Source organism: Pelmatolapia mariae, linkage group LG7, assembly GCF_036321145.2.
Source record: "Pelmatolapia mariae isolate MD_Pm_ZW linkage group LG7, Pm_UMD_F_2, whole genome shotgun sequence".
Lineage (NCBI taxonomy): Eukaryota > Metazoa > Chordata > Actinopteri > Cichliformes > Cichlidae > Pelmatolapia > Pelmatolapia mariae.
Genome location: NC_086233.1, coordinates 42,015,258 through 42,031,869, shown reverse-complemented (window position 1 = coordinate 42,031,869; position 16,612 = coordinate 42,015,258). Strand labels below are relative to the sequence as shown.

Genomic DNA, 16,612 nt, shown 5'->3' with positions numbered 1-16,612 from the left:
TAAATCTTGAAAGGTAATACCTTGTCACAAAGTTCAATTAAAAAACAAAAACAATATATCTTATTTTTCCCTTTTTAATTTTTCTTTCTTTTTGTTTTTTTTTTTAATTTGAACCTAAACCAAGTGGAAGGACTAGTCATTAGGGATAAGTCAATCAATAACTTTCAGTCATGAAACAGTGCCCAAACCTGAAGGCAGCATGTTAGATAATAATCGTTTTGCAAAGTTGATACAAAGACACTAAGACAAACTTTTTAACATAGCAGACATTGCTTCTGTCAGAGCAGCTCTGGCCTCTGAAGGTCAGACGCAAAATAACAGGTCAAAAATGATCCCCATATGCCCATTTGCAAATGTTATCACTTTAAATTCTCAATAACCTTTGGCTTTTTATGTGCAGTCATTAAACCACACAAAGAAGTAGTTTTTACTCTTATTTCTAAATGAACCTCCCACACAGCCACTGTTCAGACCTGCAGAACAATGCTAATGTGAGCCACTTAAAACTCAATAACTGAAGACTCTGAATTTTGCCTTTACGTTCATCAGAGGCCCCACACTGACAGTGGCTATGACATCAACTATTTACATCAACTATTTAGACTGTAGTGAGTTGACTTGAAACAGTTAAACAGGGTTTGTTGTTTTGTTTTGAACATTTAATTACTTGGCTTGATTAAAGGGAGACTGTACAGAAATTTTACTTTTTAGTGATAGTGAGCATCTTTTTATTAATGATAATGCTATAAGAACGCATCTGTTTTATTACACTTCTTTTCACCCACTTTCAAATAAAAAGTAGCCTTTACTGATGCTTGGACTCCTTTCAGAAGCAATGCAGGATAATGCTGCCACCTCATGGTTGCAACATCATATACATCCTACACAGCAGTTTATGTTTTAGGGCATGTTTAAAAATATGAAACTGGTTTATGTAGATTTAGATGCAGGTATGGTCTTTAAGATAAGATAAGATAAGATGACCTTTATTAGTCCCACACGTGGGAAATTTGTTTTGTCACAGCAGGAAGTGGACAGTGCAAAAGTTATGAAGGACAATTAGAATAAAATAAAATAAGAATAAATACAGTACACAACTGTACAGAATAGAATAAAAATAGAATACTATATACAGTAGAATAAAATAGAATAAAATATACAATAGGATAAAAATAGAATACAAATGCTATATACAACAGAGTGAAAAATACAACGGTGCCAGAAAGATTATTGCACATTTGTGTTATTGCACATTTGTGGATGTGTGTGTATGATCAGTTAAAGTCTTTGTTGTGGAGTCTGACAGCAGTGGGGAGGAAAGACCTGCGAAATCTCTCCGTCCCACACCGTGGGTGCCGCAGTCTCCCACTGAAGGAGCTGCTCAGTGCTGTCACAGTCTTATGCATGGGGTGGGAGATGTTGTCCAACAGGGATGACAGCTTAGCCACCATTCTCCTGTCACTCACCACCTCCACTGGGTCCAGAGGGCATCCTAGAACAGAGCTGGCCCTTCGGATCAGCCTGTTCAGTCTCTTCCTGTCCCCAGCAGAGATGCTGCCACCCCAGCAGACCACACCATAAAAGATGGCTGAGGCCACCAAAGAGTCATAGAAGGTCTTCATGAGTGGGCCTTCCACTCCAAACGACCTGAGTCTCCGCAGCAGGTACAGCCTGCTCTGCCCTTTCCTGTAGAGGGCGTCTGAGTTATGAGTCCAGTCCAGTTTGTTGTTCAGATGAACACCAAGGTACCTGTAGCTGTCCACAGTCTCAATGTCCATACCTTGGATGTTCAGTGGTTGCAGTGGAGGATGTTTGTGCCTGCGGAAGTCTACCACCAGCTCCTTGGTTTTACTGGCATTGATCTGGAGGTAGTTCAGCTGGCACCAGTCCACAAAGTTCTGAGTCAGTCCTCTGTACTCCTTGTCGTCCCCATCAGTGATGAGGCCGACTATAGCAGAGTCATCAGAGAACTTCTGCAGGAAGCACTGGGTGGAGTTGTGGGAGAAGTCTGCAGTGTAGATGGTGAAGAGGAACGGAGCCAGAACCGTTCCCTGTGGGGCCCCCGTACGTAAGTTTTAAAATTTAAAATTTTTTGGAACACTTGCTGACCTGACCACACAGTCATGTAACCACAAGATCAGATGCCGTTTTCTGAAGAACTTGTTGAAAGAGCTGCACATCTTTTGAGCCTGTAAAATCTCAACGAATGAATGGATAAAATTGCCAGATAACATTTTATGATATGCTACTGCATATTTACATTTAATAAAATCAACACTTTAAATCCACTTAAACAAAACAATTTTAACACATAACTGTAAATTATATATGATATTAACTTGGATGGATGGAAAATATTTCTACAACAGTCAGATTAAAATCATCTTAACAAATAAATGTAAACACTTTTAGAGAAATCAGCACAGCTGACAGGCAAAGGTGATTTACAACAGTTAAGACACCACAACGAGCCAAGTCATTAAAATCACATGAGACTATTCAGTCCTGTGTCCTGAACTGCACCAGAACAGGATTTTAGTACAGATTCACATAACACAGCTCATGGTCCATGTCATGTGGGGTACAAACATGCAGGGATACATTGCACAGACATCCAAACAGCTTTATAGATGGAACATAAATTTTCACTTTACTGCTTGTCCAGAAGCCCTGGCAAATACGACAAGTATGTTTGGTGTCTTGGATTTGCACATGAAGGAAGAATAGGACATTTTGGGAAAAATTGCTTATTTGCTCTTTGCCAGAGGTTTAAAATTTGATCAATACCAATTTACTGTCTGTATGTTCACTGCAAGGTCACTTCCCAAATTTAGCACAGAGACTACAAACAGAATGAAAAGAGCCTGATGCTGTCCAAAAGTTGAAAACAGTCCTGCAGAGACTTTATGAAGCAACTTAGCCATGAATCAGTCATATTAAACAAATTAGATATAGTTAAATATAACATATTAAAAGATGATTTAACAACACTGGCTATAGCCGGCCCTTTCTCCTTGTTTCCAGTCTTTGTATGAGGATAATCTAACTGCTGTCCTACATTAACAGACATCTGACTTTCCCTGGACAGCAAACTGTCTGTTTCTGTGATGATTTAAATGATATGAACAAGAGTCATACTTATCAAACTTTACAAGAAAGTGCAACTGTGTCTCTCTCTCATTCATATCGAAGGAAGGCAATGTCAACATGTATCAGCATTTGTTTTATGAAGTGCTTAGTTAACCCCAACCACCTCTTCTTCAGTAATACTGTAAGCAAAATTCGGTTATTCTGTGTTCCATTAAAATGTTACAATTTATTGTAATATACAAATACAGATTTATTTTTCACTTCAAACAACATATCACAAAACTGGTTTCAAAAAGCATCCTGGGATTTGTAGGACTTAAAAGAGGAGATTTCCATTTTCAGAAGCTGTCACAAAGAATACAAAGAATATAAAGAGAAGAAATCTTGCTCTTTAGGAGGAAAAAGTCTTCTTATGTGGGTATATCGCCATTTTCTATGTACTTAGCTAAGTATTTGACATTTTAAAGCATGTATGGGTGGCCTCCCTCATTAGTCACATTAGGGAAGTAGTCTCTGAAGATCAGATATTACCCACGATTCGCTTGCAGCAGTCACTTGCAGATGACACGCTAAGTCGCTTAGGCTCTGGCCACTCCTACAGAAACAGAAGAGGGTGTGAAATAATTACTGTGTGTGTGTGAATAACAGGAAGTTTATGTTTTTCAGTAACAATTTTTCATCATCAATTCATCAATTGCTGCTTGTATACCGAGAAAACATAAACTGTTTTATTATTTATCTACAGAGGAAGGCAACTTAAATGAGCTTTTCTACCTTTTTTAATAGAAATATGTCTGATAAATCCTGAGGGTTTGCAATCAAGGGATTAACCTGAGAAAATAATATCCCTCTGTGTTCTAAAAATGTGTGAAAGTTTTAACACGACCCATCAGTCAGCCCCCGAGCTTTGCATCTGGATGAGAAATCACTCTGCTGCAAAGAAATTATATAATTTATGCAGATTGTGGGGCATTTCTGTAGTCTTACAGCACTGACACCTGTGGTGAGTAGGAAAAAATGCATTAACTGCATTGTTAGGCCGCTTGGAGATTCGGGCTGGAAACACAACATTTGTTATTAGCACAAGTGTAATGGTTTTAATGGCACGTATGTTCAAACATTATCATTACTGCCCAGCTGGCAAATATAAGATCAAGTGGGTGTATTCAAACGGACTGAATGCATTTGCATAAGAATCTGTGGGAGCTGGGGATCACACATGTTCGTCCTGAGGCACCAAAACCTTTAAAGCCTATAAAGGACTCTTTCTTCTTTGTTCCAAACAAAACAACGACCAACTTGTGGTTAAATTGTCCAGAAAAGCTTTAGCTGAAACCTTTTAAATAGCTTTTTTAAAATGGTAACCCAACAGCTAAGTTTTTAGACCACCAACATGCCCAGGTAGTGAGGTCCCACTTTGATTTGGCTGCAATGACCTTTGCTGTATGTTGTTCCCATGCTCTCTTTCCCCCTATTTCCTGTCCATTTTCACTATCAAATAAAGTAATAAAAGTACTTATAATTGCTGAATGTGCTATAAAATGTATGCTTTATGTCATGGCTGCCTGACCTACTGGCCTGGCAGGAGTCAGTGGAGGGAAGCTCAGTAGAGGGGCTCTTTGCAGACGGCACCTCAGTTGCCTGGCTGGTGATGTCATGATACAGCTTGATGAACTGATACAGGTTCATGATCTGCGATGCTTCCACCATGCCATTCTCCTTACTGATCTGTGAGGAAGAAAAGGCAATCATGTGACTCAATGACTGGTAATGCATGCAGTTTCAGCCTTACACTGTGCTAAAATAGCTGGCTATAACCCACCAATGACAGGCTTCTCAAGCCCAGCAGGGTTTTTTAATCCAAGCTGATAGATGCTATCAGCAATCTATTACAGGATGTATTTCTCTAGGGGCAGTAGGCTGATGTTAAAATTACCTTTCCCCTTGGCTATCCCTTAGCACACGGTTTTCACATATAAACATTTACAGGAGTATGGTTTCACTCACATCTGTCCCTCTCTGTCATAAATGTGTGTGCAGATGCCTCTGTTGGCATGTGGGGAAGGCTCTTTGGTCTCACCTTGGTACACACAACCCTGACAGCCACCTTCCACAAGGCTGTAGCATCAGATCCTGGCTGCACCTCAAACAGCAGGTCGTTCTGCTGCTCAGCAGTACTGAGAGAGAAGAATGAGAGAGGGGAGAAGTTATGTTTCTCTCCATAAACCATTCAGCCAAATGACAAAGCAGTGCCACAATATTCATAAAAGAATTTTTATATTTATTTTTCATCATGTTGAATTTCAAAAATGTATTTTCATTACTAATACTTAAAAACACTGCTTTGTGCTGTTCACTTTGTGTGTTTATTTCACCTTCAGCTGCACTATCTTGTCTTGCAGTTATTACCTCCAGGGGCTTGTAAGCTAAAAAACCTAGCTAGTAAACTAGCAGAAATGGTAGAAAATAAGGAAGGTCAAATCCCAGATATCATAAAAGTACTGAAGCTAGCTCTCAAATGGAAGAGTCTACGTAAAATCAGCCCAAAGGTACACTTTTGAACTAGGTTAAGTTTGTCCGCCTGTTCATTCTTCACAAAACTGTTTTATGTTAAAGAAAAGCCACTTGCTGTTCTCTAAAGCTGTCTTTAACGACCTGTCACTTACATGTCATTAAGTTCAGCCAGTCTTCCCAGGAACTCCTCGTAAGTTAGGTAGCGACTGTCACGAACCAATTCTAAACATTTCTCCAGCTTCTGACGGAGCTGGTTCATAACTCCCTGACCTGAGATCTGCTGACCCATCCCGGTGTTATGTTAAAAGCACCAGTAACACTCGCAAACCAACAGAGGCAGAATTTTTTCCAAGTGGAGGATGAAGCTGGCGGTTGGTCTAGCAAAGTTTCCGGTTGCCTAGGTAACCCTCTAACGTATTTACCCGAGCCATTTGGTAAGCTAGTTATTTGCAGCACTTTAATGGTCACAGGTTAAGAATAGCTGTATCTGTAACTAATTAAATCTTATAAAAAGCCAAAGATTTGTGACTTGCAGTGACTTACTGCAAAAACAGATACATGCTGGTCTTTGAACAGTCATAGTAAAACAGCACAGGAGTGATCACACATGGCACACATAAGGAACAAAGGTTATACAGAAGTCAGAGAGTGCCTTGACACAGGAACATCTGAAGCAGGACACTGTGGTGGTGAAGTGATTATTGCTCTGAGGCAACAGTGCTTAAGTTCCTGGTGCAAATCCTAGCTGTCACAACTGTCTCATGAAAAATACAAAATTCTTGAAAGATGGGTTGTAAAACAGCTAACTGATTATTTACAGAAACAATGTTAGTGGAGGTTACAAATGATCTTCTTATGGCCTCTGACAGTGGACTCATTTCTGTACTTGTCCTGCTAGACCTCAGTAGAGCATTGGGTACTGTTAGCAATAGTTTATTACAGCAACTGGAACATGCTGTAGGTATTAAAGGTATTGCAATTTGAATTCTCAGTAATCCTTGGCTTCACTGTGTCTTTACCTCCGTAAAAGCTATGATAGGGTATTGTTATCACTCTGCTGGGCGGGTGGGCAAGAAGCTTGCACACCTTAGTTTGTGAGTTAGGTGTTCTCAATAACTCAAGAACGAGGCAGTGTAGGAGCTTCAAATTGATACCATAGGTGTAACTACAAAAAAATCAGATAAGTTAGAATCTCAGTGACTTCGACCTCAAGGTCATGGTCAAAGGTCAAGTTTTATGAAAAATCTTATGAATATGATAACCTAAGAATAAGGTGATGTAAGAGCTTCAAATTGGTGCAACAACTAAAAATATTGGATAAATTTGAATCTCAGTGACCTCGACCTCAAAGTCAGAGAATCTTGTGAATGCAGTAACTTGAGAACAAGGTCTAGTAGGAGGCTGAGGGGTAGCACTGGCAGTTGCCAGTTTTTTTGTTTGTTTTTTTTTATCATTTTTTGTCCCCATCCATCTTCTTCGGCTTATCCAGGGCCAGCTCGCGGGGGCAGCAGCCTAAGCAGAGAAGGCCCTCCCCCGGCCACCTCCTCCAGCTTATCAGGAGGGACACCAAGGTGTTCCCAGGCCAGCCGAAAGATATGATCTCTCCAGCATGTCCTGGGTGTGCCCCGGGGCCTCCTCCTGGTGGGACATGCCTGGAAACCATCCAGAAGGCATCCTTATCAGATGCCCGAACCACCTCAACTGGCTCCTTTCGATGTGGAGGAGCACCGGCTCTACTCTGAGCCCCTCCCGGATGGCTGAACTTCTCACCCCATCTTTAAGGGAGAGGCCAGCCCCCCTTCGTAGGAACCCCATTGCCACCGCTTGTATCCGCGATCTCGTTCATTCGATCACTACCCACACCTCATGACCACAGGTGAGGGAACGTAGATCGACCGGTAAATTGAGAGCTTTGCTTTTACATTCAGCTCTCTCTTCACCACAATGGACCAGTACAACGTCTACATCACTGCAGGTGCAGCAACAATCCGTCTGTCAATCTCCCGTTCCCTTCTCCTGTCACTCGTGAACAAGGACCTAAGATACTTAATCTACTCCACTTGGGGGAGGAACTCGTTCCTGACCCAGAGTGGGTACTCCACCCTTTTCAGATTTGAAGGTGCCGATCCTCATTCCCACCGCTTCACACTCGGCTGCAAACCGTTCCGGTGCAAGCTGGAGACCATCACCTGATGAAGCCAACAGAACCACATCACTACAGCCTTCCACCACTTGGCTACGCCTAGAAATTCTGTATATAAAAATTATGAACAGAATCGGTCAGCTCTGGTGGAGTTCTTCACCCACCGGGAACAAGTTCGACTTATTGCCGGATTTGCAGACAAAGCTCTTGTAATGGTTATATAAGGATCAAATGGCCCGTAACAATGGGCCAGACACCGCATACTCCCAAAGCACCTCCCACAGGACACTCTGAGGGACACGCTCGAATGCCTTCTCCAAGTCCACAAAACACATATAGACTGGTTGGGCAAATTCACATGCACCCTCAAGTATCCTTGAGAGGATAAAGAGCTGGTCCAATGTTGCACGACCAGGACGAAAACAGCATTGTTTCTCCTGTATCCGACTAACGGACGAACTCTCCTTTCCAGCACCCTGGCATAGACTTTCCCAGGGAGGCTGGGGAGTGTGATCCCCCTATAGTTGGAACACACCCTGCGGTCCGGTAAACATGGGAACCACCATCCTGGTCTTCCAATCCAGAGGTACCGCCCCTGATCTCCACGCAACATTGTAGAGGCATGTCAACCAAGACAGTCCTACGACATCCAGAATCTTCAGGAACTCAGGTCGGACCTCATCCACCCGAGGTGCTCTGTCAGGCTCTGGGTCTGGAATTGTTTAACTGCCTCAGTGAGAAGCCCTACCAGGGGGAAAAGCCCCCGGACAAAATATCCCCTGGGATCCCTGGGACACACAAACCACTCCACCACGATAAGGTAGCGATTCGCGGAGGGGTATGGTTAACATGTAAACCACATGAACAACTAGGTTTCACTCTTTTTTTATTTTAAAATGAAATGTCCCACACTGCCATTGAGTTTACATATTCAAACCTGTAAAACAATGCCAATGTTAGCCATGTAAAACTCATAAGATTAAGCATTTATGATTTTTTCCTTTACATCTTAACACCAATCTGATACAGTAGGCTACATCACTTAGGCTTTTATTGCCAAAAAAAAATCTTGTTTCCAAACAGAATAAGCTGTATAAAAATGTAGTTTATACAGTTTATTGCATATTATACAACTTATTAACAAAAGTTGTAAAAACTTTCAATTCAACAGTCATAAAGTGCAAAAAAGTGAGTATCTGTTTATTAAGGATAAAACAGTAAGAATGCTTCTGTTATTACACCTCCCTTCATTCACTATAACAAATACAATGTCTGTACTATGCCAGGACTCCAGAAGGAATACAGGATAATGCTACCATCTTATGGTTGCAACATCACATTACACAGCAGTTTATGTTTTTAGGGCATGTTTAAAAATATGAAATAGGTTAGTATAGACATGTTCATAATCTTTATAATGTAAATATTAAAAACTTTCTTTGACATTTTTCTGAACGGACCATGCAGTCATGCAACAAGATCAGACACAGTTCGCTAAAGAGCTTGTAAAAGACTTCTGTTACTGCTGCACATCTCTGGGGTGTGTATATTTCAGCTTGAATGAAAGGATTAAAGTGTCAAAATAACATTTATGAAGACAGATATAATCATCTCCATCAACTACGCACAAACACCCAGAGAAGTGAGGTGTCAAAATGTCATTTGATAGATAAACAAAATGAACAGAACAGAAATATTACTGATATTTCAAAACTATAGACTCATATATGGAATAAATTGTTAAAATAAACGTGAAAAAATGCTAAACTGAAGAATTCACTGAACTTCACACAACAAAGATCAAAATAAGTCATTTCTTTAATACAATTTTAAATGAAGAATTGGATTTGAGTGAAACAGAAATGAAATCTATAAGGTTCATACACATTCACATTTAATGAAATATTTCCGGAATAATCAACTTCGAGTGTCACAGCTATGTCAACTTAAACTGAAAGTGCCACAAGGGATCGGTTAGACCCAGGGGGAAACAAAAAAACATAACACAATTTCAGTGATTTTACTCACTGTTCCCCTACAAGCTGCCCCTCTCTCAGTCATTAAGTTGCTTTTAATTACAGTCACGTCGAAGCACAGAGTGCAGTTTTGGGAGTGCAAACTAAAAGATTTCTACAGAATTCATAATAAAATAGTGTAAATAAAGATGAGAGAAAAATAATTAGAAAAAAATTCATAAAAGTAAAAAGAGGAGAACAGCTTATGTGACAGGCAAAGGTGATTTACAACAGTTAAGACACCACAACGAGCCAAGTCATTAAAATCACATGAGACTATTCAGTCCTGTGTCCTGAACTGCACCAGAACAGGATTTTAGTACAGATTCACATAACACAGCTCATGGTCCATGTCATGTGGGGTACAAACATGCAGGGATACATTGCACAGACATCCAAACAGCTTTATAGATGGAACATAAATTTTCACTTTACTGCTTGTCCAGAAGCCCTGGCAAATACGACAAGTATGTTTGGTGTCTTGGATTTGCACATGAAGGAAGAATAGGACATTTTGGGAAAAATTGCTTATTTGCTCTTTGCCAGAGGTTTAAGATTTGATCAATACCAATTTACTGTCTATATGTTCACTGCAAGGTCACTTCCCAAATTTAGCACAGAGACTACAAAAGAGCCCGATGCTGTCCAAAAGTTGAAAACAGTCCTGCAGGGACTTCATGAAGCAACTTAGCCATGAATCAGTCTACAGCACAAATTCATCTTTAAATTTCTCTATTTTTCACATTTAGATATAGTTAAATATAACATATTAAAAGATGATTTAATAACACTGGCTACAGCCGGCCCTTTCTCCTTGTTTCCAGTCTTTGTATGAGGATAATCTAACTGCTGTCCTACATTTACAGACATCTGACTTTCCCTGGACAGCAAACAAGACAGTTTCCCAAAATGTCAAAGTGATGATTTAAATGATATGAATGAGAGTCATACTTATCAAACTTTACAAGAAAGTGCAACTGTGTCTCTCTCATTCATATTGAAGGAAGGCAATTTCAACATGTATCAGCATTTGTTTTATAAAGTGCCTAGTTAACCCCAACCACCTCTTCTTCAGTTAGTACTTTAAGCAACATTTGGTTATTCTGGGTTCCATTAAAATGTTACAATTTATTGTAATATACAAATAAAAGATGTTTTCACTTCAAACAACATATCACAAAACTCCATGAAGTATCACATCAACAATACTCTGGTTTCAAAAAGCATCCTGGGATTTTTAGGACTTAAAAGAGGAGATTTTCAGAAGCTGTCACAAAGAATATAAAGAGAAGAAACCTGCTGGATTCTTTTCTGTTTTGCTCTTTAGGGGGGAAAAAAAGAAACCTCTCAGTGAAAGTGGTGTTTTGTGTTTCAGTATGTAAAGTCTACTGAAGTGGGTATATTTCCCTTTGCTATCTACTTGGCTCAGTATTCTGCATGTTAAGGCCTGTGTGGGTGGCCCGCCTCATCAGCCAGGTTGAGGATGTAGCCGGCTATGTCATCCTCTGTGGGGATATCAGACATTACCCACGATTCATTGGCAGCAGTCACTTGCAGACGGCAGATTGGGCAATTTCGGCTCTGGCCACTCCTACAGAAACAGAAGGTGTGTAATTTAACGTTTTACAACGCTATAGATGAATTCAAATAATTCAAGCTTATTTGATTATCTCACCATTTATCAATGCATTTCTGACAGAAGCTATGTGCACAGGGCAGGATGAGGTCAGATTTTCCATCCATGCAGATGCAACACTCCTCTTCATCGGTCAGCTGCTTCACTCTGCATGGAAATGTATACGGAAGAGGGGAAAACAATTTCATTATTTTCTTTAGTGCTAGGCACACTTTCTTTTCATTTTTTAGAAAAGAAAAGAAAAAGCATAAAGAAGTGTTTTAGAAACACTTCTTTATGCTCAGGATTCGCCTGAGGATAAATATCTCTCGGAGTTATAAAAATGTGTAAAAGCCTTAAAATGACCCATCAGTCACTGCCCCCCTCAACTTTACAGAATAAGGAATCGCTCAGCTGTTAAAAAACAAAAACAAAAAAACCCTTAAAAATATATAATTCATGCAGATGGTGGGGCATTAAAAAACATTTTCTGTAGTATTGCATCAGTAACACCTGTGCTGAGCAAGGAAACTACATTTTGGGCACTTGGAGGCTAAAGCTGGAAACAGCATTGATATTTGCTCAAGTGTAACATTTTTAATAGCGCATATGTTCACAAACATCATTACTGCTCAGCTGACAAATAAAAGTCCAATACTCATTATTTTTTCAGGTCTGTTGTAGCAAAACTCGCCTTCAAAATCTGGCAGTGATTACAAGTGAGTGCATTCACTGAACAAAGACCTCTGATGCATGTTGTACCACTGCTCTCTTTTCCCATAATCCCTGTCCATCTTCACTATTAAAAAACATCATGAAAATCTAATTGTTGTGTGTGCACTTTATATCATAGCTGTCCATTTCCTGGTAACTGACCTGCCCATCCACATGCTGGCCTGGCAGGAGTCAGTGGAGGGAAGCTCGGTTGAGGGGCCCTTAGTGGCACCCTCTACAGACAACACTTCGGCTGCCTGGCTGGTGATGTCACGATAGAGTTGGATGAACTGATACAGGTTCATGATCCGCGATGCTTCAACCATGCCATTCTCCTTATTGATCTGGAAGGAAGCAAATTCAATCACAAGAGCACCCACAGAGCAACTCCCACCAAAGGGCAAAGGTTATACTAAAACTGTGATGTTTTCATAAAAACGTGCTGATGTAAGTAGTTCTCATAGATCATTTGTGCTGATGTGAGCATAATATGGAATATGTTAATATGGAAATCTAGTGTAGCATATTAATCTTGTTGTTCATTGTGATTATAATGTATTAAAAATAATGTTTTAAAGAGTTCAAAGAAAGGAAGTGCTTATGCTACTCAATGATTATTATACTGCTTTAGAATCTGGAAATGATCCGATGGAAACTAAAGCTTTTTCCTAATTCATGTGATCCTAAACTTTGACCTTGAAGCATTACATACTATAATTGTGCATTTTATTATCTTAACCATATGATTGGAGCAGAATTGGCTGACATCTTTTAGCTTCTATAACCTGTAAAAACACGAGATTTTAACATCTATTCATGCAGTATGTGATTTTGTGGAACTTTATGGTGTCATGTTATGACTCAAGTTGTTATTAGTATCTACCATCACACAAAATTTGAAAATGATATCTTGGAAACTGCGGACAGTTGACACCTAACAGACAGACACAAACAAATGGAACTACATACACAACTTTTTGTTTCTTCATATTAATTATGAAGAAACAAAAACTTTCTATTTTTGTTTGGCCTGGTCAGTGGCAGTGTTACATTACATTAAGTTAAAAACCGATGTGGAACAATGAGTTAAACTGCCAGAGATCTATTACCCTCACCTACCCTGTAATATTATTATGATTCCCAGAAAGGGCTTGATTTTTGTGAAATAGTAAACATAATTCTGATAGAAGTCCATTTCCAAACAACAAATTGGTTTTAACACTTGCAGACATCCCAGGATATCCCTCAGAGCACGGTTTCCACATATAAACACAATTTACAGGAGTATGGTTTCACTCACATCTGTCCCTCTCTGTCATAAATGTGTGGGCAGATGCCTCTGTTGGCATGTGGGGAAGGCTCTTTGGTCTCACCTTGGTACACACAACCCTGACAGCCACTTTCCACAAGGCTGTAGCATCAGATCCTGGCTGCACCTCAAACAGTAGGTGCTTCTGCTGTCCAGCAGCTAGCTTGGCCGTACTGAGAGAGACGCAGGAGAGAGGGGAAAAGGTTATGTTTATCTCCATAAACCATTCCAACCATCCTCCATAAAACACGCAGATTTTTGATTTATTTCTCATCATGATGAATGTTAAAAAACCTATTGTCATTGCTCCTTCTTTTCCAGGGGTTTTCAATGATAATTTTCATCAATAACACTGCACTGTGCTGTTTATTTTGTTGTCACATTTATCTTTTTTTCAGAAATGCTGTAACAAAACCTTTCTCTACTCCACCTTCTGCTGCATTATCATGCCTTGCAGCTATTACCTCTAGGAGTTTGTAAGCTAAAGGTAAACTGGCAGAACTGTGTCTAATGTTGGGGGAATAAGGAAGGCCGAATCCCACATGTCATAAAAGTACTGATGCCAGCGCTCAATCTGAAGAGTCCATGTAAAACTAGCCCAAAGGTACACTTTGTGAAACAGGTCAAGTTTCTCCACCTATCCATTCTGCAAAAAAACTGTTTGCCTTAAAGAAAAGCTATTTGTTGTACTGGAAAGCTAATCATCTTTAACAGACTTACACGTCATTAAGTTCAGCCACTCTTGCTAGAAACTCCTCGTAGCTTAGGTAGCCACTGTCACGAACCAATCCGGCATGTTTCACCAGCTTCTCAGGCAGATGGTTCATCACCGCCTGACCTGAGATCTGCTGACCCATCCCGGCAGCAGTAGAACTCACACAAGAGCAGAGGCAAAGGGCAGCACCTCATTCAGTTCTTCCAAACCTGGTGGGAAATCATTGCCTTAAATTATTTGTGCCTTAGATTAATATTTTAGTTAAAGAAAGACATACAAAATATTGTGAACATACAAAAATGAAGTGTGCATTCATCTATATTAAAAGATTATGCTGTGGCACAGATGATCGTAGGCCTTAGAAAATATGGCAAGTACATGAAGCATACCAAGACCCAGAATTTAACAAACCAAAATTTCAAAAAGGAGCAAAAGGCATAGGACCAAGATAAAGAAGTGTACCTTTCTGTCTGGGATTAATTAAAGGTCACCCTCTCACATTCAGCTGGTTCAGAATGCAACAGCTCGGCTTCTTAGTGGACGGTGTCACATCACCAAAGTCTTTGCTTTTCTTTACTGGCTCTCTGTACATTTTAGAGCTGACTTTTAAAGCACGTTTGGGTCCTTGCTTCCTACACCAGATATTGGCCCCAAATGAGCCGGTATGCAGCCTTAGCTTCACAGCTGGGCTTTCTTGGCCATCCCACATTTTTGGCTTAAATCTATGCATCTAGTCCTTCTAATGCCGGGCTCACACTGTGCGATTTTTGGCCCATTTTGAGCCGATTTTTGAGTCGTGCGACCGTTTTGTCGATCGGCCCGAGTTTGTCCTTCATCGTGCGTCGTGCATCGTGTAGTCTACGTGGGGTAACGAGAAGCGATTAACACCTCACGAGCAGCTCCCGATCATCAATCGCTTGGTCGGGAGGATTTCAAACATGTTTGAAATCCTCCCGACCGTCGCGAGGGTGTCACCGCAGCTTCTCACACTGCGCACGCGCAAACACAAATGTCAGCGAAAAAGACGGCGCAGCACGGCTGTGCAGCGTGTGATCTGGACACAAGCGATGGAGGCACAACTTGTAGAACTCTGGCAAGCTCACCCGAGCCTTTTCGATGTGGCCTCACAAAATTATCACGACCACAACAACCGTGAAAATAGTTGGATTTACATTGCTGCTCAATCACAGCTGCTTGATCAATGTTTTTCATTAGCAATTTAGCAAAGTTGATGGTGGTGGTGCGTGTCTGTGTGAGTGAAAGACAGAGAGGGAGAGCGAGCGACAGATTTTCTGTTATAACCTTCATTTTTATGGACGCACAGTGTGAGCACTCAGGTCGCATCAGAGCATCGGGCCGTATAGTGTGAGACCCTGCATCGTGACCTATGAACTTCTCACCCCTGCGAGTCCATCGTACAGTTTGAGCAGGAGCTGAATCGCGCGACTGAAAAAATCGCACAGTGTGAGCCCGGCATAAGAAACACGTTTATCAGATAGCTTTCACATGATATTGTTTGTCTTTTGCGCTTTTCCTTTCATCATCACTTATGGTTTCACAATGGTTTGTGTATTGCTTTTAACTGAATTCTCTTGTGTACTTTACTGTTATAGTTGTTCGCCCCGGCTTTTGATTTTTATTTTTGCATTTGCTCGTCTAAAAAGTTACTATTACACCAGTAATCCCTTTAAAACTTAGTTGGAAAGGGACAGAATATTAATAAAACACGACTAGATAATTAAAAACACTTAGATGAGTATCAGATAATAACAAACTCATCCTCTCCCACCAACTACCTCGAGACTTCCTGTGGCTGCATGCATACATAGAACATATCGATGTGTCAAACCTCACGGAGACCTGACTATAATCTATAAGTCATAAAAACATAAACAGCCAAATGCTCGCAGGGGCATCAGCTCTGCTGTATTAGCTAAATTAGCATCAACATCCAGCGCCGCTAAAAACATGGGCGTTTATTTTAGACTTCAACGTAAGAACCGAATAGCAGCAGCGCTCCTTCTTCGAAAGTACTTATAGTACTTACAGCTGCAGAGTTTAGACCTCTCCAGACAGTAAACCTCAGTTTAAACTTCACAACTGTAGTAACAGCGTAATATTACTGAGGCGCACTCTGCTAACAGCTAGCTGCATTACTTTGCTTGAAACTTAACCAATACCAGAAGAAGCGAAACGTAGAAAATAAATAAATAAAAAATGGGATAAATATGATCCTCTGCTGCAACTGTGACACGTAGGTGCTTCTTACCAAACAGTGCAGAGTCCACGTAGGAGGCACCATCCAAATTTCACCACTAGCCTCGCTTTTAGCTTCTGTTTGTCTTGGTACAACAACACTGGCGCGGCTTCATGACGTTGGAGTGTGACGACCTTACGTCAGTCGTTTGCGTTAGTAATAATAATAATAAGATTATTAATAAACAAACAAACAAATAATTAATTGAATAAATATTAGGCCTACACAACATTTACCCGC

General features: G+C 40.4%; 2 protein-coding genes across 2 annotated transcripts; both read right to left on the bottom strand.

The window, feature by feature from the left end:
* Nucleotides 1–3,668: 3,668 nt before the first annotated feature.
* Nucleotides 3,669–5,893, bottom strand: LOC134631780 (RING finger protein 141-like). Its single transcript, XM_063480333.1, has 4 exons — nt 5,757–5,893; nt 5,171–5,267; nt 4,665–4,818; nt 3,669–3,685 (listed from the first exon to the last, which is right to left on the bottom strand). The coding sequence occupies exons 1-4, from the start codon at nt 5,891–5,893 to the stop codon at nt 3,669–3,671; spliced, it is 405 nt and encodes a 134-aa protein (XP_063336403.1).
* Nucleotides 5,894–9,547: 3,654 nt separating this feature from the next.
* LOC134631130 (RING finger protein 141) lies at nt 9,548–16,491 on the bottom strand. The gene is made up of 6 exons (XM_063479144.1): nt 16,385–16,491; nt 14,121–14,324; nt 13,465–13,573; nt 12,254–12,435; nt 11,438–11,545; nt 9,548–11,353 (listed from the first exon to the last, which is right to left on the bottom strand). The coding sequence occupies exons 2-6, from the start codon at nt 14,255–14,257 to the stop codon at nt 11,203–11,205; spliced, it is 687 nt and encodes a 228-aa protein (XP_063335214.1). The 5' UTR covers nt 14,258–14,324; nt 16,385–16,491; the 3' UTR covers nt 9,548–11,202.
* Nucleotides 16,492–16,612: the final 121 nt, after the last annotated feature.

Excerpts from the sequence above, each read along its gene's own strand:
- LOC134631780 (XM_063480333.1), bottom strand. The coding sequence starts at position 5,893 with ATGGGTCAGCAGATCTCAGGTCAGGGAGTTATGAACCAGCTCCGTCAG. Across the intron at positions 5,268-5,756 it reads CTGGCTGAACTTAATGACAT|TACTGCTGAGCAGCAGAACG; the intron begins GTAAGTGACAGG and ends CTTCTCTCTCAG. Across the intron at positions 4,819-5,170 it reads TCAGGGTTGTGTGTACCAAG|ATCAGTAAGGAGAATGGCAT; the intron begins GTGAGACCAAAG and ends TCTTCCTCACAG.
- LOC134631130 (XM_063479144.1), bottom strand. The coding sequence starts at position 14,257 with ATGGGTCAGCAGATCTCAGGTCAGGCGGTGATGAACCATCTGCCTGAG. Across the intron at positions 13,574-14,120 it reads GTGGCTGAACTTAATGACGT|TACGGCCAAGCTAGCTGCTG; the intron begins GTAAGTCTGTTA and ends CGTCTCTCTCAG. Across the intron at positions 11,354-11,437 it reads CAGAAATGCATTGATAAATG|GAGTGGCCAGAGCCGAAATT; the intron begins GTGAGATAATCA and ends CTGTTTCTGTAG.